The sequence below is a fragment of the Drosophila bipectinata genome, chromosome 3R (genome assembly GCF_030179905.1).
Source record: "Drosophila bipectinata strain 14024-0381.07 chromosome 3R, DbipHiC1v2, whole genome shotgun sequence".
In the NCBI taxonomy this organism is placed as follows: domain Eukaryota; kingdom Metazoa; phylum Arthropoda; class Insecta; order Diptera; family Drosophilidae; genus Drosophila; species Drosophila bipectinata.
In genome coordinates this window covers 16,391,037-16,417,956 of record NC_091739.1, presented here as the reverse complement: position 1 = coordinate 16,417,956, position 26,920 = coordinate 16,391,037, and the positions used below count along the sequence as shown (strand labels likewise).

The 26,920-nt window shown below is 45.0% G+C and overlaps 4 protein-coding genes across 6 annotated transcripts in view; 2 read left to right on the top strand and 2 right to left on the bottom strand.

The window, feature by feature from the left end:
- Positions 1-26,920, bottom strand: part of Fur1 (Furin 1) — a 112,865-nt gene that overhangs the window by 10,701 nt on the left and 75,244 nt on the right. The window lies entirely within an intron of this gene.
- ND-49L (NADH dehydrogenase (ubiquinone) 49 kDa subunit-like) lies at positions 30-1,783 on the top strand. Its single transcript, XM_017248949.3, has 2 exons — positions 30-285; positions 344-1,783. The coding sequence occupies exons 1-2, from the start codon at positions 108-110 to the stop codon at positions 1,717-1,719; spliced, it is 1,554 nt and encodes a 517-aa protein (XP_017104438.2). The 5' UTR covers positions 30-107; the 3' UTR covers positions 1,720-1,783.
- alrm (astrocytic leucine-rich repeat molecule) lies at positions 22,618-24,326 on the bottom strand. Its single transcript, XM_017248950.3, has one exon. It carries the CDS (start codon positions 24,216-24,218, stop codon positions 22,794-22,796), a length of 1,425 nt encoding a protein of 474 aa, XP_017104439.2. The 5' UTR covers positions 24,219-24,326; the 3' UTR covers positions 22,618-22,793.
- On the top strand, positions 25,051-25,898 carry LOC108130495 (collagen alpha-1(XVII) chain). The gene is made up of 2 exons (XM_017248951.2): positions 25,051-25,075; positions 25,138-25,898. The coding sequence occupies exons 1-2, from the start codon at positions 25,051-25,053 to the stop codon at positions 25,896-25,898; spliced, it is 786 nt and encodes a 261-aa protein (XP_017104440.2).

Below are 26,920 nucleotides of genomic sequence, written 5' to 3'. Positions count from 1 at the left end.
TCGATTTTATTTTCTAAGGAAAGTAATAGCTCCTTCGCTTCATAAGCCCCAAAAGTTTAAATAAGAAAACTTAATTTTTAACACTGCTATATTTAAAATTAGTAGAAATGGAGGGAATCCGCAAGCTGGCGGACAAGCTGTTCACTCCGAACGAGATCCGTCGCTTTCAGGCCTACAAGAGTCGCTTCAGCCAGAAATACCTAACCGTGGATGGCCTCAAGTCCAATCTCAAGAAGGCCGACATTGGAAAAAATTTCAACCTACGTTGGTTTTCCTCGAAAAAAGGTAATACTTTTCCCAGCTCTTCCGAAGAACTCAACTAAAGTTTCGATAATGCTTGCAGAGACCGCAGCCCCAAAGGAAAAGAAATGCGATCCCTCCTGGGAGGAACTGCATCCCCCGGGACCACCGTACGAGTACCGAGACACGCACTTCTGGTACCCAGATCCGGAGCATCTGGCCGAGTACGCCAGCGTGGTCATGTATCCCAAAGGCGATCAGTGGAAGCAACGTCCCAAGTTCACCGGCAAGCAGTTTCCGCCGGTGGACCGTACCTTCCGCACCAAGTTCATAAATTTTGGACCCGCCCACCCGGCGGCCCACGGCGTGCTCCGCATGATCCTCGAGCTGGACAACGAAACCGTGCTGAATGCAGATCCGCACATTGGTCTGCTGCACCGGGGCACGGAGAAGCTGATCGAGTACAAGACCTATCTCCAGGCACTGCCCTATTTCGATCGCCTGGACTACGTCTCCTGCATGGCCAACGAGCAGGCCTACGCCCTGGCTGTGGAAAAGCTGCTGAACATCGAGGTACCCCGAAGGGCCAGATACATTCGGACTCTGTTCGCGGAGCTGATGAGGCTGACCAACCACACCATGGCGGTGTCCTCCTCGATATTGGACTGCGGCGGGATAACCCCGCTCTTCTGGCTCTTTGAGGAGCGCGAGAAGCTCTACGAGTTCTCGGAACGGGCCTCGGGTGCCCGACTGCATGCCGCCTACATCCGGCCCGGCGGCGTGGCCTCGGACATACCCCTGGGGTTCTCGGACGACCTGTACGCCTTCATCAAGCAGTTTGGCACTCGACTGGACGAGGTGGAGGACCTGGTCACCGACAACCGCATTTGGCGCATGCGGAACATCGGCATTGGCCAAATCTCCGCCCACGACGCCCTCAACTGGGGCTGCACTGGACCCGTGCTGAGGGCCTGTGGCATCAAGTGGGATCTGCGGAAGCAGCAGCCCTACGACGCCTACGACGAAATGGACTTTGACGTGATGATCGGTTCCAATGGTGACTGCTATGACCGCTACCTGGTACGCATGCGGGAGATGCGTGAGTCCCTCAACATCATCTACCAGTGCCTGGACAAGATGCCCGAGGGCGAGATCAAGGTGGACGACCGGAAGATCTGCCCGCCCCAACGGCGGGACATGAAGGTGGGCATGGAGGACCTCATCCATCACTTCAAGCACTTTTCCCAGGGCATCGTGGTGCCGCCCGGTTCGACTTACACTGCTGTGGAGTCGCCCAAGGGGGAGTTTGGCGTCTATCTGATTTCCGACGGCTCCTCGCGTCCCTATCGGTGCAAGATTCGCCCGGCCTCCTACGCCCACCTTGCCGTAATGGCCAAAATGGCACCCTCCCATTTCCTTGCCGACGTAGTGGCTATTATTGGTTCCCTCGACATTGTCTTTGGCGAGATCGATCGTTGAGTAGAAAGGGCTATCTTATGTATTTTATTTGCTTGTAAAAGTATAATAAAGGATTAAACCATGGCAGGTATGGTTTCATTACACGGAGAGAAGTAATGTGACTAGTTTGGTTTCTAAAATGTAACAATTTCCAGGTTCTATAACCTAAAATAATTTTCAAAGTGAAAAGTTGTAATACTTTTCGCTGCAAGCTCTCTGTGGCATCTACTCTAATTAAAATTGGTATTTATTATTTTCGGAATTTATGCCAAATTGTGTTTATTTACTCAGGCATGGCCTGTATTTTGTTGGTAGTTGCATTTCATTGGGCCAAATTCTTTGGTAAATTGCAATTTAGAGCAGCTACCATTACAATTAGTTGGCCAAGAAGCGCTGACAGAATTAGTTTTGGAAACTACTGGCCCATAAACTTTGTTACATTCTTGCGGCCGTCCGCAGAATGTCAGCTATTCTGGATGAGTGTGTTTCTCCAGAACTAGCCTACTATCCAGATACTGTTTGGTTTATTGAGTGTTTTGTGGATGGCCGAAAATTTCCAAATGGCTGCTCCTTAATTGGAAGAATGTAGACACACAAACACACGTGTAGCTAGGCATGTATCACTCCCATAAACATCATTAAGGGCCCAACATGAAGTTTCCCAGGCTCAGGTAAGCAAAAAAGTATGCTACAAAATGTAAGAAAAAATTCCAGGATATTTTTGTGCCTTTGGAAAAGCTGTTTCTCTGTTTACACATATAGACACCCAATTCTGAGAAAGAATTTTTTAGGAATATTCTCCACCTGGTAGAAAAAGCTTTTGTTTTTTGCCGTGTGCGGTGTTCGTGGAAGTCGAGCAGATGAATGGCCCGGGATGATAGTAGACATATGTGCCTACATCAGACCCACCTCCTTTTCGGGCCTCCACCCGGTGCTCCTCGGTGCCACGGCTGGGCAAGTACTAAAATTTTAATTGCTGCCACTCTCTGCGTACGTGTCGCCCAGCGCTCAAAGCTCGTTTAGTTTTTATGCCCGTCGAGAGCTATCCCCCCTGTCTGCGCCCCTCCAACTATCAAGTTTATTAATTTATGCAGCATACACTCACACACACCCAAATACACCCACGCACACACACGCTTGGATTTGTTTACTTGCTGCCTGCTCTTATGCATATGCAATTTTGTCCAACATTTTAATTGAGTTGGGTGGAAAAGTTAAGTTAATACCTCGCCGACACACACAAGCCTCCCACGCAGGACCACCCTGCGGGTGTCTATATTTTAGTAAAAAAAAAACAACACATGAAAAGGATCAGCTAGAGTCCTGCGAGGGCTGGAGTTTAATTGTTTGTTGCGGTTTCAATTAAAATTGACTTTTGCAAGAGGGTCACTTGAATCGACCGTAAGTGCTAAGACCTGGTGGGGAAATTAACTTTTAGAAGCCCTTAGGAAGTCAAATAAATATTTAAAAAAATTGAAAAAAAAACCTCTCATTTATTTAAAATTGCTTTACATCAACTAAAGCGTTCTTAGCCACAAGCAGCTTATTTTCTAGTGCATTTCCCGCCAACAAAAAGGCAATAAAACCAGGGCCATGGCTAGAAGCCACGTTTAGGAACAGAATAGGGATATGTTAAGCTGTGAATAATGTCCTCTCCACGGCAGCTTTTAAAATTGTCAACAACTTAATTAATCAACTCGGATGAATGCTTGGGGTTGGGCGGTCAGGGAAATGGCTGGAAAAATATACGTCTATAAACACGACAAAGTATCTAAAACACCATGCCATGCCACCATTTTTTAAAGTTTAACATTTTGTGAAAAAAATGTCAAGAGATTGCGGTTCGTTTTTTACAATCTCAAGTGCCGCCTGGGGTGACCAATGAGTGGAGACCTAGAAACTGGAGCAGAAACCGGAACAGGACCAGAGGCACATCCTACACCAGGTGACAGCCAGACAGGATACAGTCCTGTATAAATATATGTGCACCATTTCATTAGCTGCTAATTAATTTAGCACCCCCGCAAGCAGGAAATGCAGTTTGGATTTCCAATTAAAAGGGCGGATGGGAGTCTTCCTACTATGGGCTGCAGGAATGTGCGATTTCCCGGGACCCGAGCCCGGGTTGAAAATATTACAGAGTGTTAAGAGCGATGACAGGTGCAGGTTGAGAGCCTGAAGCTCTTGGGGTACCGGCCACAAAAAAATACCACAAGAGCCGTGCCCTGTCACCCAGCGAGCTGTGAAAGATGTCAACGCCAGTGAGTTTTCTGTAAAGAGTTCCCATGTCCCCAAAAGGTTAAAAATTATTTTCAGAAAAAAGGAAGGATAAATACAGTTAAAATAATAAAAAATAAAAATTTTAAGACATGAAAAAATATTTTAAAATCTGGGATGGCTATAGGATTGTGGTTCTAAGAAGGCAACTACTGTGATATGGCAAATGTGAAAATTCCTCCACACTCGAGCTCTTCGTCCAATCATTTCGGTGCCGAGTGCTTGCCATTTGCATATGGATATTGGATACATGGGCCGCCTTTTGTTCCCCTCATCATCAACAACGATGCCATAAAAACGAGCGTGTTTTTCCATCCTTGCCTTCGTGGTTGTAAGTTTTCCCCGTCGCCTTTTGTTAAAATATTTATAGAAAATGGCGACAATTTGCGACAACCAATTGCAGGTCAGAGGTGGAGTTTTTTCTGTTCACTTGGCTTCACGCACTTTGCATTGCATATTTATGGTTTTGTGTTTGCGGTCGGAGTGCTTGTTTTCCTTCTCCTGCCCTCTGCCCCGGGCAAACAATGAGTGGGAAAAACATGTTACCCACAGGTCAAACTTCATCATGATCTTAGTGCATTAAGATGGAAGTGTGTGGCCCCCGGCACCATTTGTGGGCAAACGTAAACATAGCTTGTAAAGCACTCTTCTGCATATGGCAGCTTTCCACAAAAGGTTGCCCTGAGAGCCCCGAGGAAAAGCCATTTCGTCCCCGGCCGGAAATCTCCTAGACACCAAAATACATAATTGTTTCCATGGGAGAGATTGTGCCCATCACATAGTTACCGTCAATATTTCCTTTTGCCTTTTTCCTGCCTATTTTTGCACTTCCAATCAGGTGGGTTGGCTGACGGTCCACCCCTGGCAGTTGGAAACTGTCCCCTGTGGGGTAACTAAACGCCAGACACAACCCAAGGGTAGCAAACACGTAGTGCAGAAAATTAAATAAAGCAGGAGATCAGCTGCAAGGCGGCCTTCTTGTTCTTTATGGCTTTTGGGGGAGCAATATACATTTTTTCGCAAATCTTTATCCTACGGGGGTTGTAACTGACGGGACAAAAGGCAAGGCACTTACCCTTTGCCAGAGACCTCTGGACATCAAACTAAAAACGTCTTAATGCATCACGAGAGATATTTGATGAGATTGGGAGGTTTCAGGAGCGACTTTCCTCCCATTTTATTGATTTATTGCCTTCGTGATTTACAATTCAGTTGCATGCGATACCTTTCTGGCGAAATGAATGCGGTAATTTAATTGTAAACAATTTTATAATTATGCACCGCATACCCCATTCAACCCGCTGTTGTTCGAAATTAATTGAAAGCACAACAAAAAATCATTTTAAATTATGCGTCAAGGGTGGTTGTGAAATATTAATGGCTCTGACAACAGGAGCCCTTACCAATGGCAACAAATGTGTTTTAAATTCAATGGAATCGTTTTACTATTTACGGAATGACTCGAATTTCCCCATTAAACAGGGCGCATGGATGAATATTAATATTCCAAGCGAATCAACAATTACAGCCATTACATTTCATTGAAAAACGATCAAAGTCCCAGCGAGTGTCCTTCAATCCGACTCTTAATCTGTCGGGTCCTTTTTTTTGACCCATCAAAGACGCATCGCTCCCGAGGAGTGATGGCCACCGAGTGGCCACTTGTCTCGAAATGTTGTTGAACAAAACACAAGAGCTCTGGCTCAGCTGGCAGCCGGGCAAACAAACGACATCCGAATCCCACTTCTGCTCTTTAAAATATGTACTTTTGTAATATATGGCAGGGCGGAATTTTATGAATCACTTGGAGAGCAGCAAGAGCTTCGTTTTTAAAGCACATTCCCCATTTTTCAAAAATGGAGCGACGTGAGCGGGCTATTTAATAAGCAAATAAAACCCAGAGCCTCCTTGGTCATTTGCATTCTTGAATAAGCCTGCATGTCCTTTGCCAAACAGTCGAAGTTTATGGCCTTTCGAAGGACAGCCAAGTATTCTGATCAAAAAGTAATGAAACTCATGCTTATTGGACAATACTTCTATTAACTCTTTTCGCACAAAATGTACTTTTCCTTGAGCTTAAAAGCTGAGAGACTTCTTCAATCTAGACCACAGCTGTGCGGATAACGAACATCCGCTTCTCTGGGTGAGGGAGTGCATTATGGTTTTCTGGGTCTTCAATTTGGGGACTCAGCACTCAGCACTTGGCAGAGGCTCATTAACCGCACACGAACTGCATTCACAGCTTGCCTCATCAAGACATCCATCGAGTTCGTCGAATCGAAAGCTCTGGGAGCTCCAAATGCAATCGAGGAATTTCCAAATATTTTTGCATTTCAATTGGCAACATCAGCACGGCCAAAGGATTAAGGGCCAGAGGGTCGGATGCGAGAGGAGCATCGCCATTGCACTGCCCTTTGTTGAGAATGGATTGCACTTGTTGTCTGTTGTCTGGCTTCGGCTCCGGCTACGGTACTGGCCCACTCCCCAACCAACTGACTGATGCCGATGATGGCCCCATTTGCTTGAGTAATGATGCCACTTGCTACTGCTGCTTTAGTTCATGGAATCAGCCCATTCAGTCCGCCAGAAAATGCAGCCGGAATCGATTTAGTACGTCCGCCTTAACCCCTTTGTGCCCGCATCCGAAACTGATTCTCAATCCAAATCCGCATCCGAATCCAAACGAATTTCCACATCTTCCGGATGCTGCCTTTTAGTTTGTAATGAAATGCGAAATTTGTTGCCGTTGCCGTCGCCGCTGCCGCTCGTCGACTTCTTTTGTCTCTTTGGGAAATCAAATTGATTCGTTAGGTCGGCAATCTGTCGCTTGTTAGGCCAAATTGATTAAAATTAGGTTTTGCCGGCCCGATCCCGGGCGGGTTTTGTCTAGGATTTGTAGCCTGGTAATTGGTTTCTCCCCCAGACCCTCTCCAACTCATTAAAAGCGTTCCAAAGGAATGCAATACCCGCCCCGGACTCCGCACTGCTCCCCACCAGCACAGCAATGCAATATTGGAAAAAGTACTCAGGATATTCTGCATTCTTCAGATGCTTCCACACATGAACCAGAGCGGGGATTCCAAGGGGGCTATTATTGCACCTCAGAGCCAGAGATGCCAGGTTGAAAGCCTTGGCATTCGAGTGTGCGAATGAAGAAATAAATATACTCACAAATAACTCAGATGCCAGTGAGGAAATTTGCAAATAATTCCTCGCAGAAATATGCCCTCTCTGGCTTTAGCTTTCAAGTGTTATTAAAGCTTCGTTTAGTTAAAAAACAACTGGCATCAGCTAGGCACAAAAAACTATTTTAGTGGTCTAACTTTGCACTTAAAATAGTAGGACTTTCTCTAAAAAAATCGGAAGTCACATAAAAAAATTTGCAAAAAATGTATCCTTAAATTCATTCCAAGGTTTTAATGAAGATTTATAGAGAATCGATTCACAAAACGTTAAAGGTATTATAGGGATATCGCTAGGGACAGGGATATCGCTAGGGATATCGCTGTGTGGCATATTTGCCGTTCCCAGGCACATCCCCATTTTGAAGGGAGTCCATCGAAAAAATTTACAAAAAAGGGATCCAAAAATTCGATTCGAGGTTTTAATGCAGATTGATAGAGAATCGATCTAGAAATCTTTTAAGGTATTCCGCTTGGTGATCTGATGAAAATTGGCCGAGATAAGGATATCTCTGTGGGACCTATATGCCGATTCCAGGCACATCCCCATTTTGGGGGGAGTCCATCGAAAAAATTTACAAAAAAGGGATCCAAAAATTCGATTCGAGGTTTTAATGCAGATTGATAGAGAATCGATCTAGAAATCTTTTAAGGTATTCCGCTTGGTGATCTAATGAAAATTGGCCGAGATAAGGATATCTCTGTGGGACCTATATGCCGATTCCAGGCACATCCCCATTTTGGGGGGAGTCCATCGAAAAAATTTACAAAAAAGGGATCCAAAAATTCGATTCGAGGTTTTAATGTAGATTGATAGAGAATCGATCTAGAAATCTTTTAAGGTATTCCGCTTGATGATCTGATGAAAATTGGCCGAGATATGGATATCTCTGTGGGACCTATATGCCGATTCCAGGCACATCCCCATTTTTAAGGGAGTCCATCGGAAAAATTGACAAAAAATGGATCCGAAAATTCGATTCGAGGTTTTAATGCAGATTGATAGAGAATCGATCTAGAAATCTTTTAAGGTATTCCGCTTGATGATCTGATGAAAATTGGCCGAGATATGGATATCTCTGTGGGACCTATATGCCGATTCCAGGCACATCCCCATTTTCAAGGGAGTCCATCGGAAAAATTGACAAAAAATGGATCCGAAAATTCGATTCGAGGTTTTAATGCAGATTGATAGAGAATCGATCTAGAAATCTTTTAAGGTATTCCGCTTGATGATCTGATGAAAATTGGCCGAGATATGGATATCTCTGTGGGACCTATATGCCGATTCCAGGCACATCCCCATTTTCAAGGGAGTCCATCGAAAAAATTGACAAAAAATGGATCCAAAAATTCGATTCGAGGTTTTAATGCAGATTGATAGAGAATCGATCTAGAAATCTTTTAAGGTATTCCGCTTGATGATGAAAATTGGCCGCGATATGGATATCTCTGTGGGACCTATATGCCGATTCCAGGCACATCCCCATTTTCAAGGGAGTCCATCGGAAAAATTGACAAAAAATGGATCCGAAAATTCGATTCGAGGTTTTAATGCAGATTGATAGAGAATCGATCTAGAAATCTTTTAAGGTATTCCGCTTTTTGATCTGATGAAAATTGGCCGAGATAAGGATATCTCTGTGGGACCTATATGCCGATTCCAGGCACATCCCCATTTTCGAGGGAGTCCATCGAAAAAATTGACAAAAAATGGATCCGAAAATTCGATTCGAGGTTTTAATGCAGATTGATAGAGAATCGATCTAGAAATCTTTTAAGGTATTCCGCTTGATGATCTGATGAAAATTGGCCGAGATAAGGATATCTCTGTGGGACATATATGCCGATTCCAGGCACATCCCCATTTTCAAGGGAGTCCATCGAAAAAATTGACAAAAAATGGATCCAAAAATTCGATTCGAGGTTTTAATGCAGATTGATAGAGAAGCGATCTAGAAATCTTTTAAGGTATTCCGCTTTTTGATCTGATGAAAATTGGCCGAGATAAGGATATCTCTGTGGGACCTATATGCCGATTCCAGGCACATCCCCATTTTCGAGGGAGTCCATCGAAAAAATTGACAAAAAATGGATCCAAAAATTCGATTCGAGGTTTTAATGCAGATTGATAGAGAATCGATCTATAAATCTTTTAAGGTATTCCGCTTTTTGATCTGATGAAAATTGGCCGAGATAAGGATATCTCTGTGGGACATATATGCCGATTCCAGGCACATCCCCATTTTCAAGGGAGTCCATTGAAAAAATTGACAAAAAATGGATCCGAAAATTCGATTCGAGGTTTTAATGCAGATTTATAGAAAATCGATCTCCAAAACGTTTAGTGTACTCCGCTTATGAATCGTGTGAGAATCAAAAAATATATGGACATCGCCGTGAGTACATTTCCCGTATGCAACGACTTCTTAGAAGGATACCAAGAGTTAAAACGGCTCGTTTTTTTTTAGGAAAGCCTTTCCGAGTTTTTTTCACAGTTTTCACCACGTTTCTCCCACGGCTGGCACTATTTTCGTAGCCACTGTCGATGGGGCCGTGACACAAATTGACTTCGACAGCGGGAAAAACAACATCAGGAACAGCACAGGTGGGATGAGTGGTCTGGGCGGGTGGCTGGCGAAAGGAGCCTCCGCTGAGTGGAGGATATATATTGCCAACATATATAGGTCCAATAACAATAATCATAAATACACAATACGGGGAGTTGACTGGCGGACTTGCACGTGTCAATGCAGGTCATGGGTGCTCCAGCCACGCGTGTTCCGGCCAGGACTGGGGCTTCTACTTGACTCCCCACTTTAGCCTGAGTGCTCTTTTGGCTCTGTGATGTTTCCTCGAGGGAATTCTATGTGTGCCGCTCTCAGAGCTAGGAATTTGTACAATTGCTAATGGGGTTTGGAGGGCCACTCCCTCCTCCAACTGCTGCAACGATAAGTCTCGCTTCTCAAAGAAGTATCTTAAGTAGCCCGAGAATGAGAAGGCAATTTGTTTGAAGCCCCTGGAAGCCGGCAGAGCTGCAGAGTAGTTTCAAAAGAGTGTAATTAATTTCTGGCTGAAAACTTTTCATAAATTCGCCTTTTTAAAAAGTTGAAATAATTAAATTCATATTTTTACTTTTTAGTTTAGGAAAAAAAAACAAACTGCGGTTCAGAAAAATCAATTCATGCTCCACCGAACTTTGGCTATTTTTATACTGCGGTGTTTTAAATCGCTTATAAAGCTGGAGGAAAATTTGCATAAAGTCTGGTAATTTTTGGACTTTTTCCAAGAACTTTTTCAAGCCCCCAGAAGTTAAATTACTTTTAACTTATACATGGCAAAGAAAGTAATTGTTAGTGGAGTAAAAGCCAAAAAAACTTTGCCGACAAAGGCGCAATTAACGGGGAAATAAAAATAAAACAGGTTCCTCCTCGAGCGAACTGCATTTGATTTCTTTGATCCAGAAGTGTCGGGAGGAATCAAAGATTTCATCTCGTGGCATGATTGGGAAACTTTGTATCCGGAAATAGAAATTTTCATCAATTGCACAAGTTTTTCCTTTTTTGCAGCATATTGCAAATCATCGGCACACTCTCCCCCTTCCCGGGATAACATCAAATGAAACCATCAGAGTGCAAATGCGAAACAAATTGCGAATTGGCAGCTGGAGGGTTGGGCGTTGTGCTGGAAATTATTATTGAAATGCATTAATCTAAATTTGTTGAGGTGCTTTGTTTCTTTCTTTCTAGTTTCGTGTGTATTTTGGGGTAGTTCCCGGCGAGGGGAAAACATTTTCCAATAATGCAATGCCCGCAGAGCAGAATACACGTTTGTTTGCCGAGGGTGGATTCACGAGTATCAGTTGATGGCTCGGGGTGTGGGTGGGATATTTAATGGATATTCGCGACTAGCGGAAATATGTTTGCCTTGCTCTTCGGAAAGCCACGGGGGATCCATAATTTTGTCTATTTTATGCTTTGAAATGGAATATGACCCAAAATTCGGGCCATCAAAATTGATGGATAAATGAAACCGACGACGACGTGCTATCCAGATCCATTATTTTTTATGAGTTAATTAAAATGGCTTTTCCACCAAGGCCACCCCCCACCCTACTCTATAAGGACACCTTTTCAAAACGTGGCAGACAGATCAGATATCGGAGAACAAAAAAGAGCCATATATTATAGAAACAGGAGTATAACTAAAGGATTAAAATAACCAATGAATATTCACATCCTGTCCAACATCCTAGCCTGTAGTCTAGACCAACCAGCTTAAAATCCTGGCAAGTGCTGAGATTGCGGAAAAGAAACGAATGTGAATGATGGGAAAAGTTAAACCGCCAGTGGAAAGGCGGAAATTTATGTTCGTGTAAATAAACAGCGACATGGGGCGAAGGCGCAGGACGTGGAAAACTTAAGGACTGGAAAAGCGAGATAGAGGCGAAAGGTGTGGAGGTGCATATGGAGGGAAAATCTGGGGCGCCAAGGGGAATTTAATGAAGCAAAAATCGAGGGAACCGGCCCCCAGCATCCCTAGCACACACAAGCACTTAAAACATTGTCAACAGCAACATACAGGTCGAGTCAACAGCGTCGAGTTAACGGCTCTCGGTTTTGGTGGTTTTTCTTCTAAAAACCGCCACCCATCCTTGGCGTTTGCCGATGCAGTCCTAGTTCCACAAACTAAACTAAAACACAAGTTGAGCTTGAGGGGACGACCTGCCAAGTCAAGTGCCAAAAAAGAGCGCCAAAGAGGGCTCCTCCCTGCAACGACAGCAACAATTTGTTGCATGGCAAGTCTAAACAATCGGTGAAAGTTGTGCGTCGAACAAGGTCCTCCTTCCCACATGCCACCTCCCGTGTCGATTCCATCCATTCCCCGGCAGAGAATAAACCGCTGTGTTTACAGGGATTTCAATTTGCAAGGATGGCAGTTAATAGCCCGAAGACGCGACACTTGAAAACTTCCAATTTAAAGTGCTTCGCAAACAGTCTTCGGGATGAACAGGTGACGCCCGTTCCAGTCCGGCCAATGGGGATTTAAATTTAAGGTTCAGGGTGCATCGGTTGTGCGGTAATTTCTTATTTAAATTGCTTGCTCGCCCGACTCTGCGAGTGGCACAATTATCTCATTCAGCCGTCAGTCACTCACTCATATGGGTAAACGCGCTTCACAGCCCCCCAAGCTAAAAGGCATTTGATCCAGCATCCTCGCCACCGACTCGGCAACAATACACCTGGGCGAAAATGGCCAGGTCTGGGCTGGGGGCTGCCGCTTGGCAGGTGTGAAATACGTGCGTTGTTTAATTCAAAACCGAAAAGTTGCATCCGCGCGAGCATCGTGGCTGCGAACTATGCGAAGAAAATGCAATGCGCAACATTTTAACATAGTTTATGTGGGGCACTCACAGACACACACTCTCATCCAGCTAGATATCAACACACGTGCAGTTGCATGTGCAAATTGTGTGTTGCATATTTTGTGGCGCTTGAAAACATTTTTTTATGGCAATTTGCCAGGCGAACGAAGCTGAAGACCGGTTCAGGCAATGCAAGAACGCATTGTTGTGGTGGAATAAGGAGCAACATAAAAGGCAGCTACACTTGAAATAAAAGGGTGTGGCTTTAATAAAAAGTACATTTTTTCCCCTAGATAGTAAAGAAATAAACCATAAACTAATGCTAATACAAGCTCAAATTTTAAATATTAAATAGCTTACTGTTTTAAGTGTAAAATGAAACATGCAAGGACACTCTCTAATACCTGACCAAGCTGCCTTTGCCTTGAACGCATTTTTCACACATGTTAAGTGCATCTAGGCCCGCCCCTTTCTTCTTGCCACATCGCCTCTCCTCTGTTGTTCAATAAATAGCTGGCAACATGGTGTCCAGTCTCCGTCTCGCATCCTGAGGCTGCCTGTGTCGCTTGTTCGCCTTCTTCGTTTCCCATAAAAATGTCCGAAAATGTTGCATACTTTCTCCGGGCTTCTGTGTTGCCTCAAGTGCTTGCCACAGTTTCATGCGCTTTTTACGACCATGCCCAACTTGTGCCTTTCAAAGGCATAATTTGACAGCAAATTGTTCAGTTTATAGTCAGGCACTAAATATTCTTTCAACTTTCGGCTGTCGAGCAGCAGAAATGGGCGCCACGCATAATATACATATTTGGCATACAATGTGCCCACCTTTTCCTCCCATTCTCCCATCACCTAGATGAACAAAAAAAACTTGGTTTTATTTCAAAACTTCCCTTGCTCTATAATGCAACAAAGTTGGTCCTGGATTAGAAGCAGAATGCACACGCCAGACAGGAGACGTAATGGCCGAATGAGTTTCATATTTTTTGCTCCCTTCCCCTGGATGAAAAATGTCTTAATTCGCACAAAATTTCACTCGCCCTAAGCGGATTGTCCGAATGAGCTGCCAGCCAGCCAGCGGCGAATGCCATAAAGTTATTAGATTTTCAGACTTACTAATTAGTTTCTCATACGTGGCTGGGCTCCTGTGGTTTGGATAATTGTGGTTAAACGATAACATTTCAAGTTAATGGGAGTGTGTGACTTCTCTACGGGGATTTGGAAACTGGGTGAAATACAGGGGGATGTATCTCTAAAGGGAATGCTATAGTTTAGTCTTAAAGTATAAAACGGAAGAATAGGACTCCACCCATCCCAGTTATCCTTTTAAGTTCCATGTTACAAACTAACTCGGTCATTCCGTGTGCGGTGTCCAGTTCACCTCAAACAAAAGCGGAATCTTCCACCACCTATCTTTAATTCCGCTTAAGACCCTATGCTGGTACATGTATATGAAATTCATATTCCGGGTACCGGGTTCCGGACAAAATCAGCAAATTGCAGTGGTCTGCTCCTCCGGCATTGCCCGCCTTGTCCGTTTTTCCTTGCAGCTGTAGCAACTTAAAAGCCCAAAAGGACTTTCAGGTAATTTGAACTAACACAACAGCGTCAAGTCGGGGGCGCCGGAGCCTGTCTCTGTGTCTGTGTCTGGGGAGAAGGGTCCTTGGCAGCCACCCTCCCCTGTATCTGTCTGTGGCGAGTGGGTCAAGAGGACCCGAGCCATCATATTCCATTTGGTTAACCAAAAGTTACGTGCTTCGGTTTATTCTACTCTGTTTTGTTTTTAGCTTTTTTTTCCAGATTTTTCCCCTTACATTTGGTTGTGTTTTTGCTTTTGGCCATGAAACAATTCTGGTGGGATGGTTGGCGCTATGCAACGCATTATTTGCTTTGGATTAGAGCTCGTCCTGTCCCTCTCCCAAGCCCCACAGCCCCGGGCACTCGGGCGTGTCATATAAATTAGCAACAATGAAGAAATTGCGAAATTTACGAGTCCCCCAGGTCGGGAGTGCGTGTGAGTGCCAGACAGAGTCCTTTCTTCCTTCCGCCATTTAATGAATGTATTTTTAACAAGAAAGTAAAGCTAACTTCGGGCGGAGCCGATGTTGATATACCCTTGCAGTTAAAACCGGAATATAGAATAGAATCTGTACCAAGTTCCAGCTTTCTATCTTCAAAAACACGAAAGTTGGGTCATTTCCGATCGTTCAGTTATATGGCAGCTATAAGATATAGTCGGCCGATCCTTATGAAATTTGTTAGGTTGGATCAACTGACCAAAAATAGAATCTGTATTAAATTTCAGCTTTCTATCTTCAAAAACACGAAAGTTGGGTCATTTCCGATCGTTCAGTTATATGGCAGCTATAGGATATAGTCGGCCGATCCTTATGAAATTTGGCATGTCGTAATGTTTTGCCAAAAATAGCTCTCATGTCAAATTTGAACTCTCTAACTCTAAAAACACCAAAGTTATACCATTTCCGATCAATCAGTTATATGGCAGCTATAGGATATAGTCGGCCGATCCCGGTCGTTCCGACTTATATACTGCGTGCAAAGGAAAGAAGGGTGTGTGCAAAGTTTCAAGACGATAGCTTCAAAACTGAGAGACTAGTTCGCGTAGAAACGGACAGACAGACAGACGGACAGACAGACGGACAGACAGACGGACAGACGGACAGACGGACAGACGGACATGCTCATATCAACTCAGGAGGTGATCCTGATCAAGAATATATATACTTTATAGGGTCGGAGATGTCTCCTTCACTGCGTTGCACACTTTTGGACAAAATTATAATACCCTCTGCAAGGGTATAAAAATGTCTGCAGGGGATTAATAAAAAAATTCAGTACCCAGAGGGAGGCTGGACTTAAACTGAGAAAAAAGCTGGAATTTGGAGTGCTCCTCTTAATACCATAAACTGTCCATAGCTTCTCTCAGTGTGCATGTTTGGCCTGTGGCTTTTGCTCGTTATTGCCCGCTAAGGTTCACCAAATGGAGCCGCCAAAAAACGAAGAATGTCGGCGAATTTTTCGCTCCCGTCCGGACTGTATATATTAATTGAAAGTCGCTTTTCAACAGCGGTTTTAACAGCCCTCAACCTCTGACCCCCTTTCTCTGATCCGGCCTGTTCGGCCTGTGTATTTTTTTCGCTCCCCAGCCGGGTCTGTGGATTTTATGGTGCATTCGATGAAAGGTAAACATATCAGCGGATTGTGTGGCTAGCTTTGCTTGGGCTTGGCAGGTGGATGAAGGAGGCTCTCAGGAAAAAAGCATATAAATGAATAAATACTAGACAGGTAGCTCCGGGCCTCAGGCTTGTATGCTTCTTCAAACTATTGAAACAAGATAAGAGCATGCGTAGTTGTTGAGAGACTAAAATAACAAAATATTTTCCAAATAATAAACTTTACTTATGGGCTGATATGCCTGCTTTCTCCCAAACCAAAATATGCACCTAATAACATCTTTAATTAAGAAAACTTTTATAAGCTGAAATCAGTAGCGTACATAGCTGGCGGCGGCAACTTTACCTGAAACTTAATTAAGTAACTTACGAATATTTCTAGTTGGCCAAAATTGTTCAGCATCCAGGCTGAACGAAGGCTTCTACAAGTTCTGCCCCCAGCCGCCGGTGTCCCAGACGATGTCCTGGGGTTCACATTAATTTCCATTAGGGATGCTTTCACTTTCCCAACGGAACCCAACGGAGAGGGGCAGTGGAGAAAAAATGAAATGAAGGTTTATTACGCTTACGTTTTATGGCAACAATTGAGCATCACTTGACTGGGAGCCAAGGATACTAGCCACACGTGCCCCATACTATCTATATATATTATGTAGTAGATACTCACACAAATCTAATTAGTCAAACCCTACTTAGACGGGGCCCGTGGACCGTTAATGGCCCTGAAGTGGCCATAAAAAACTGGAGGACGACAACGAGAGGACCAACTTTGTCAATCGGCTCTGGGATAGATTTTACGACCATTTCAGTGCCATTGCACTGAAATCCCTCCAAAATGAGTTGCACGCAGGCATATTAAGTGTGTGCCACACGTTGTGGAATAAGAGAAAAAACCGAAATGAATTTAATTAATTTTGTTATATACCGACTGTGTTTTGTGAAAATCCCGAGGTTGGAATTTGGACAGGAAGCGGAAGTAGCCGAAAAAAATGTTAATTGGATTTCCGGTCTCTGCTTTCTGCTGTGCTCCCATTATTAATTATGCTCTGCATGTGTTGGCTTACAAAACAAAAGCCGCGGCAAGGATTTGGATTCGCAAACCCCCACAAACGGTCTGCCATAATTTTAATATCTCTGTGTATTTATTCTGGAACGCCCCCTGGGGTTAGGGACGCTTTTTCTTTTCCAAAAAATAAATTATTTGAACGATAAGAATTTCCGCCTCTGTTTATTTTCACCCTTTTGCTTGTTTCTTTCCGGTTCGAAGAGTAACTTTTTAATTAGAATTAAATTCGCAGCCGACCCGGAGAGTGATACCCGGAGAGACATGCCTCTGCATCGGGACTCGAATTCCAGGACATCAAACTTGTCGCACATGCGTAATTTTATTAGCCAGCCGGACGGGCCAGAGGCCAGAGGTCAACTCGAGGGACCAGAAAAGAACCGAAACCGAAACTGTAGAATAATTCAATTTATTTAACAAATTGACTGCCACAGCCGGGCCAAGTCAAGAGTCTCAAGCGTGTATGGGTATAACATATGCAAATTGAGAAATCGCTTAGGCAAGTATTTTCACCAGAGTGGGTGGCGCTGGGCAAGAGCTCGCTTCCAAATAATTGCTATGTAGAACAGTATGTAGAATAAAAGGCGAGTACATAAATCATAGGGGGAAGAACTGCCAGAAATTTATGTGGCAGCCAAGTTGCTGGGAGAGCAACGCAAAGTATTTCAAAAATGTGAAAATGAATTTTCCTTTAGAATAAGACTCCTTCATAAGCCCCTTTTACTTCCAAGAATTGGGAGCAAGTTACAATTAAAATAACGATTTAGACAAAAGACTACATTTTGGTTACTTTAAAAAACCAAGGGGATAGAGTTCTTGGCTCTTGATTTCATAATTTCTTGGCTAAACACAAGAATACTGATACTAGTCTTTGAAAAAGACCTCAGTACTGAATTATTTATGCCCGCACGACAAAAACAATAACACTAACCATTACAATAACAACAGAGATGGCTGCCGGAACAAGGAAAATGGCCAGAAACAATATGGCCAAGGGGGGAAAAAAGGTTAAATCGTAGAGCGTGCAACGAGACAACCCCAGTAGCTTTGTGGAGACACGCCATTTTGGCCTCACACCAACACACAAAAAGGCACAAAAGAGGCAGGGTCCACCCGGCTCCTGCCGTAAAGGACACATGGCGCATTGGTCTCAAACAAAAGGCAGTTAGTTTTTGACTTTTGTATCCCAGAAAGGCTTTTTTTTGGGATGTCAGGGTAGCAAGTGGTATGATACTTTCAGAGGAAGGAAGTGTTGCTATTTTATGGTTTCAAATAACAGATCTTTCAACTCTAATTCTCATTGTAATAATTACCAATATAACTGCATTTTGTTAAGAGGTATCTCTTAGTTCCTATCCCTACACTCTCCCCGAATTCCATTGTTGTTGTTACCCCTTTTTTCCAGCTGTTGGAAAACGTTTGCCGTCGTCATTGTCGTCGCCACGCTGTCTGGTCTTTGGACCTTTTGTGTGTTGTGTTCTTGTATTTTTTTTTGGGTGACTTATAAATTATGAAGAAAGTTTGCGGGTGTGGCAGGGGAGCCCTGCTTCCTGCTACATAATTGTAAAGTGAAAGCGAGACAGGGCCGGGAAGCAGAGCGAGAGAACACACCAGGCGTGGCACGGGGGAATGCTCACTTCCTCAGACATTGAGTGGCAAATGAGTTGCGAGTGAGTGTGGAGTCTGGAGTCTAGACACGAGGCGGCCCAGATGATGAAGTCGGGCAGACAGATGATGATTGAGGGGGTAATATAGTTGCACGTTCTCCAGGTCATTATTCAGTGGATAACTTACCTGCAATGAGAAGAAGGTAATATAAATTAGCATTTAAATGTTTTCAAAGAGACACTTAATCTAAGAGAGCTTCTCGAGTTACATAAACTATGTAGACTCAACTATCTGGGAGTAGAACAAGACAAACCCAATCAGTATCTATTGCCGGGTCAAGTGGGCACAATGTGGTAACAATGGTGCAGCCAACTCCCAACTACCAATAAGCTGAATGCTCCACCATCGATGTTTATCCTTAAATTCAATTTGCAATTTATAAGATTTTATGTGCTGGGTGCTGCTTGTTGAGTGGGGTTAGGGGAGTAAGCTTGTTACCGGGCTGGCACCCACACGCCCATCCTTCTATAGATATCCTACAGATATCCTATAAATTGTGCAGCTGCGCATTCCGTGCGAGTAACGCTCAATAGGGGCTAGAGGCTGGGGGCTGGGGGCTGGAGGGTCTGCCACATTGTCCACTGAAGTGGAATGCATGTACTGGCAACCGAGATTCCACCGGAGGAAGCCACCGCTTGGTCAACTGCCAATATCATGTTACGTGGCTTTAAGCAAAGTTCCAGCCGAACCATTATCTAATCTTTGGCTCTCTCTCCATTCCCCAGGACTGACTCGGATTTCTGGTCCTCCTGTTTCTGTTCCTTTCTCTATGTTCTCCCCTGTCAAATGCAAAGCATTCGACCTGGGAATAATAAGCAAATGATTTGTCATGTTAGCTGCTCGCCCCTGCCCCGCTCCGACTAGCTCCGGAATGCCGCAGGATTCAGTTAGCCATGACAAATGCTGGGTACTGACCGGGCTACAATGCAGCTAAATGCAGCGCAAAATGGAGATTTAAATAGCTGGTTGGGATTCCGGAGTGTCTGTCATTTCTCTGTTCCTTGTTTAGTGCTCAATTACGAGGTTTATTTGCATGTGAAATTCAAATTGAAATGGGTGCTCCTGGATGAGAAAAATAATGGTTTTAGAGCTTCGATTTGTTAGATTGGGCTTTAACTCATTCCAACTCATCTAACTCGGATCTCATCTATCTTTCAATTGCATTAAGCTTGTAAAACACTAAGAATCCCCCACAAATTATGATTCATTGTGGAAACTTTGCGCCACTCGTTTTAACTGCTTCCCTCCTGACGCAGGAGCAGTTTTATTTCAGGACTTTGCCCGTCCTGTGTACATTTGTCTTACGTGCCTTTATGCGCTTTTACTACTTAGTTAAACAATTTGGTTAAAAGTTGGAAAACACAACGCAGCCACCAACTCGCACACACAAACAGGAAACAGGAAAGCCACTGGATGGAAAGGATGAAACGTGCGTGCATTAGCAGTCAAATACTTGAGCAACTTTCCTGTTGCTCCTGCGTTCCCGGTGCTCCGGTTCTGCTGCAAATTAAATGTAACTGCGCCAAAGACACGTACGCCACACTGCCACGCTGCTCTGGCTACCAGGTGTGCTGGCGAGAGGAGCGTGGCAGCCTAATTGCGCCAAAAAGCCAGTTAATAATGGTGGCCAACACAAACACAAGCCGTGGAGAACAAAGAGCCGGGAGTTTAATTGAATTCGCGGGAGAATATGTATGTTTTGTTTCCCAATTAGCCGAGTGCAGTGAGATTAAAATAATTGTTGAAAAATCAATTATTTTTCAAGGATATTCATTCTTTAGTGTTAATAATTTAAATATTTTATACAAAAAACGGTACAAGCCAAGGGCAATAAATTTAATTAGATTTAAGCCCGTGTGGAAAGTACTAATTAGAAGCGTTTGCTTGGCAGCCTGTTGAATTAGTGGAATCGGTTCCAGAAGCCCGAAAAACAAAGGGTGGGGAAGGTACCGACTGGGGGCGTGAGGTAGTTGGAGCTAATTAAGCGTGAATTTATGCAAACGCATGTTGTGCATACGCCTCGTTTGCCAAACTAGCAACTCACGCACACAAACACACCATCATACACCCAGACAGAGCCATAAACTCTCGCACACTCGTATATTATTCATGCTGCCCAATTATGCGCTGCCCACAAAAGTAGGCAACATATTTTTTACTCTCTCTCTCCCATCCGACATCCTACTTCCGCATTTTTAATTTAATGCCACGCCCCCTCACTCCCCACATTTTTTTTTCTGGCCCGGCGGCTGACCAACTGTTTTTGCCATTAAGCTTTATTTATGAGCCTGCTGCCGGCCGGCTCGGAATACATTTGTTTCTGCGGCAAAGCCAAAAATTTGATAAAAATTAGCCCGGACGCCTAATTGCGCCCATAATTGCAGTGAAGCGTGTGCATTGTTTATGGATAATGGCCAGTTATATATATAGACATGACAGGCCCTCTATAGCTATCAGCAGAAACAGATACTAACTATTATGTAAATGAGTTAAAGAAGTAGCCACAGAAGGGATGTTAAGCATTATTACCTCTGAAGCACAACCTTGACCCATTACCAGAAAAGTTTCGGCAAACTTTGGCCCCACCAGATGCCTTCATAAAATAACGAATATTCCTCGGAAAGCTCGAAAAGTTCGATTAAGGATCCTGCGGGCAGGAAAGCACTTAAACGCTAAGCTCGAATGCAGCGGCACAACATTGTTGGGTAATAAAGTCAACTTAATTACAATAAAGCGGTGAAGCAGGAAATCAAGGTGCTGGAAAGGTGCTCGTAACGAGTAACTTTTGTGTGTGCAGCTTTTGTTTTCTTAATGAGTTAAGGAGTGGCAAGAGTGGCAGGAGTGGCAACAAGCAGCAAACAACAATTTCATAAACTTGGCCGAAAAAGCATTTGAGCTAAAGACAAGACAAAGTCAGGCTCTAAAAGGTTAGTGCATATGTTGCACAACGTACTTAGTTAACTAAGATGCACTGAGAGGATACAACGGGATATATTCCAAATATACCTTTTAGAAAATAATAATCCCTAAGATACATTTTCTGAAAGTGTATCGCCTAGGTTACAGGAATTCAGGAGCAGGATTAGAGGAAGCAACAGCAGCCGGAGCAGCACCAATGGCAACAATGGCAGAACAAACGACGCGTCGGATAACGGAAACGGAAGTTGCTTACAAGCGTAGTAAGACTCTTGGAGCGACAGAGATAGCTTGAAAGAGAGGGAGCGAAGGCAGGACTGTATCTTAATGGCTTAAGCTTTAAAATGGGCTGCATTCTTTATGGATGCCCTTTCATCTTTTCGCGGATTTTTGCATAGAAATTGTCTTTTTCGCGGAGAACATCGAAAATGCTAATGATGCTTATTGAAAGCTCCATCGAAATCGAGCCCAGACCTCCAAGGCCATGTCTATAAATCATGAGCAGGAGGCTCCCTCCACCCACTGCCTCCCCCTACTATATCCCAACCCACAGAGCAAACTTTGGCAGTTAACTTTGACTCAACCGACCGCCTCATATCCACAGGAATCTACCCACAAACTTGATATCTGTGTGGCAGTTGCAAAAAGTTGCCTGCTTGCCACACTTTTCTGCCCAATCAACTGTAAGCCATATTTTAATAGTATTCCCATGTGTGTGTCTGCCTTTGTTTGTTTTTGTTCCGCCATGCCACATCAGAGTACTCTTAGCGAGGCGGTTAAAAAATATTTACAAAATGTATTTATTATTACAGTGTTCAGTAGTCGACGCTGCTGTCCAACCGAATAAAAAATTAAATTCATGTGCCAGAGTGTGTATCTGTGAGGCAGAACATGTATCTGTATCTGCGCGCTGCCTGCATTTAATTAAGTTTTGTCGGTTTTTAAGTGCGACTGTTTTCGCTGCGCCCGATTACGCTGATAAGTTTCATTCTCGCGCAAAAAAAAATTGTTTATTGCGTAAATATTTTTTTGTGTTTTGCACAAAATATTTATGCTATTAAATTAAGCGTTAGCCAGTTTTTTTCTCAAGCGCCCAGATGGGTTTATGAACCGATAAACTGTACTAACGTTTATTCGCAGAGGAATACCAGAAACGTGCATCAGCCGCGAAATAAAAACATAATTCAATAAAGCTGTTTTTAGGATGAGTTATTGGGCTTATGGGATGAAGGATCGGGTTTAAAGTAAACAAGACTATTGGTTTCCTAGAGTCGAAGGTGCATTTTATTAGAGCGCCTTAAATTATCTTAAAAATATTCATTTGTTGCCCATTTTTGTAAAATAAAGTCTAGAATGCGGTTAAATATGGTTGGTTAGATATGTTGTGGTTAAATATTGTTGTGGATAATATATGTTTGGTTAAATAGATAGCTTTATAGCTTCATCTTCATCTCCTCCAGCATGCGGTAGACCTTGATGAACTTCTTCTCCACCACTTCGGTGAAGGCCTTGATCTCATTGCGCACCACGGATAGCTCCATGGCGGCATCGGAGCTCCCCGAATCGCACTTCTTCGACTGCTTGTCACTCTCGTACCAACAGGCAATGCCGTCCACATAGTCGTCCACTAGCTCGGGGGCCGTCACGTCCTCCATGAAGGAGATATCCTTGCGCTTCACAAACGAACTCATCAGCAGCTGGAGGAAGTCGCAGTTCCAGTTATTCTGCTGAAAGTAGAAATACTGTAGCGCCTTCAGGCTGTCAAAGATGGTGATCTTTAGCGAGTAGATGGAGTTCCCGGATATATCCAGCATCTGGAGGTGGCCCTGCTTCTTGAACACGCCCTCCGGCAGCTCGTGGGCGTTCGTCGTTGACAAGTTGAGGCGCAGCAGCGAGGTGAACCTTCTCAAGGGATTCCCCTGGAGATTGCCCATTGGGTTCTGAGATAGGTCCAAGCTGGTCACGTTGGCGGCCAGCGGGATATGCGGCATCTCCCGCAGCGAGTTGTTGTGCAAGTCCAGTTCCCGGACGACCCCGTAGACCGTCAGTCGCCGCAGATCGCAACTGTGGGCGATGGCCGTGTCCAGCGAAGTAAAGTTCAGGGTCAGCTCCTGTATGATGTTTCCCGAAATATCCAATTGGGTCAGGCGAGGTTGCAGCCTCAAAAGCTCCGATTCGAAGGCGCTGAACAAGTTCCGTCCCAGGTTCACCTTGGTCAGATTCAAATTCCTGTCGAACAGTCCCCGGGGCAGGGCCTCAAGGCGATTGCCGGCCAGGTTCAGGTCCACCAGCTTCCTCATGCCACTGAACACGCCCAGGGCCAGCTGTTCCAGCTGGTTGTCCGCTAGCGACAGCTCCTTCACCTCCTTAAGGGCGTGGAAGCTATGGTTGCCCAGTTGCTTCAGCTGGTTCCCCTGGAGGTGCAACGTGGCTAGGTTGTCGGCGCCCAGGAAAATATTCTTCGGTATGTCCTTGAGGCGATTGTGGCCCAGGTAGAGGCCCATCAGGTTGCTGGCGCCCTCGAACTGCGGCTTCTCGAAGGTCTCCAGCGAACAGTTCTCCATGCGCAGCACTTGCAGGTCCGGGAAAGTGTCGAACAGCAAGTGCGGAATCTTGGCAATGCTCGAATTGAGAAAGGTGAGCATTGTCATTCCGGCGATGGGCGCCTGCGACAGGATAACGTAGTCACTGCGACCGATCTCGACGTTGGTACAGATGCCGGCGCTGCAGTGATCCTGCAGCCAAAGGCGGCGCAACTGACCACTGCCCGAGGGTGGGGCCAGCTGGTGGGACTGCGGCAGCAGCACCACCAACTGCACCACCAGCCATCCGAATAGGGGCCACTCCAACATGGCCATTCCGCCCGACGTTCACGATTTCAGGACCGCCGAGATGCGATCCTTTGCGCTCGGGAGCCGCCAACGAAGCGCTCGCCACGGCGCAACCGGCTCAACTGCTTCTACTTTTTCGATCTGGCGATGTCCAAGCTGAATTCTAAAAATCTAGAAAACAATAGCCAGCGGCCCCAAATGCGGATGCGGGTGCTTCAATTCAATCGGATCGCACAGCACAGCACAGAAGGGGTCGTGCTCTGCAGTGTTTCTGATTTAATTCAATTAAACCCTGTCCCGGTTTCTATTCCAAAAATCATTTCGTGTTGAACTTTCAATTTCGTTCACTGGATATGGGTTTCTGCACTGGTTTCATTGCATTTTATATCTATTTCGGAGCTCTGCTCCGCTGCCCGTGTCTGGCTGATGAATATGAATGCTTTTTAAAGTAGGAAATGGTAAACAAAAACCGACAGGGTTTTGCACCAAGGGTTGCCTCTATTGGGTGGAATTTGCTTCTAAAATTAGTTCTTTTTTTGCAGAGACAATAGTTTATTACTATGGAGAATATATGTATCAGATGTGAAGCCAAAGTATCTGTAATATATCACTTCTTATCTGGAAAGGGTCCAACCAGCCCTTTACCAACCGACCCAAAGTCAAGATCTTCGGATAAGCTCAACCAGTTTGGCACGTTGACCTACTTGATGAGATGAGACCACTGATTGATTGCCTCGGAAATCGGCCCAGAGTTGACTGAACTTGGCCACTACCCAGAACCTTTCCACAGATTGCTATCTTGGCCCGAAGCTTGGTATAAAAGTGACCGCAAGAGTTAAAGCCTCATTAGTGTACCAACATGAATCGTGGAGTGCAAATATTAGGTGAGCCACCAGAAGTGGATCAGACAGATCAGTGACCACAAAAGTAACCCAAATCTTTCTAGTGATCTTGGGTCTGGTCTGCGGAAGTCTAGCCCGGATTCCCAACCTTCTTCGGGTCATTGGAACGGGTCGTAGTGCTGTGGACCTGGATGTGGAGGAGCCTAGCGGTCCTCAGATTCTGCTCTACTCCCAAGGGGACATCGCATCGGCCAGATCCGACGACTCCGAGCCGACCTTCCACGAGCCACAGATCCGGGAGGAGGTGGCGGAACCCGACCTGGACAAGGACAGTCGCAAAGTTCCCGACTACCTCTACTCCAACTCCATTCCCATGGTCAATGATCAGAATGTCAAGTATGTGGTGCCCCAGTTGGCCAACCTGCCGGTGGTCTACGGCCCTCCCATCATTTCCAGTGGAAACAGCAAGAATGGACTCGGACAGAACCAAGGAAGCGGTCTATCCTATGTGGTGGTGCCCCGCGTCCAGCTGGGCTTCAATGTCCAGGGTCAGTCGGGCCTGAACTGGCCAATTGCGAATCAATTCTTCGGCGAGTCTCCGGCTGCCGAGAAGGAGGAACCCACACCACCGACTGCCTACATTCCCATCCCAGTGCCCGGTCCTCCGGGCCCACCCGGTCCACCTGGGCCACCTGGCATGCGAGGACCTATTGGACCCACCGGACCGCGAGGCCAACGAGGTCCTCCAGGTGAGCCAGGCCTTTCCTCAGTGCAGAAGCCGCAGGGTATCTGGTACACACAGACTGGCAGCAGCAACTCCCAGCCCCAATACACCCAACCCTTTTCCACCGCCTACCAGAGTTAGACTATAAGACTAATGCGATTCTAATAAAGGCCAACTATGAGAGGGAAGTCTGTCGAACAACAAGCTCTTAGGACTTGATTATATCTATTCACAGGATGTGGTCGCATGACACCATATATATCCCATTCCGTTTACTTTATTCCCCATTACGGCATCCTCTAATCTGCGATTACCGGCGGTACACTTGCACCTTCAGAGAGCACGTCGCCGGCATTATCTGCGGAATCGTATCTATATGGCGCAATATACGCCATAGCTATTGTAACGAGTGTGTCAAAGCGCTGTGGTCAGGCCATAAAAGGTCTCTCAGGCAAGGAATGGTCGTGCCTGGTGTCACCTAATGGCGACACACTCGCACCCACTCCCCAAACCCCACACTCTTGTGCAGACGTAAGCATTATGATGATTGTGTGTAATTTACATGGATTTTAATATCGCCCATCTAGGGGAGGTGGCAGGGCAGTTGTTGTTTGTTTTTTTTGCTGCTGTCAGTTTTTTATTATTTGTTGCCCCATTGACGGCGGCACCTGAAACACGATAGCCATCTCTGTCTTATGACAGAGGGGTTTTGGTGCCCAGCACTCAGCACCCAGAACCCAAACCATCAGCCTCATTTAGTTTTTATTGCTCTTTAGTGGCTCTCTACCCAGCTCTTGGCATCAATTGATACGCAGCACGCATTTGTTTCAATTAAATGAAAATGCCTCGTACGGCTTGGAGCTGTGGGCCTGGGGCACCAAAATGATAGATGGCTCTGCGAAGGAAGCTCCTCACAATCCCCTCGAAATTCCCTCACAAAAGCACATCGCAGCGGAAACTTTCTTATCTCGAAATGTAAAGCGAAATTCTGACAAAACAGCAAATGTCAGGGCGGAATGACAGGACATGATTATGGCGTCAGCCAAGAAAAGAATCCTTAGCACATGTTTTCCCTTTTTATGGAGGAGGACGTGGAAGAGTGTCTATCTGTGCTCGCGTGCGAATAAAACTTGAATTAAAATGCTTCTTTGTTTGTTGTTCGT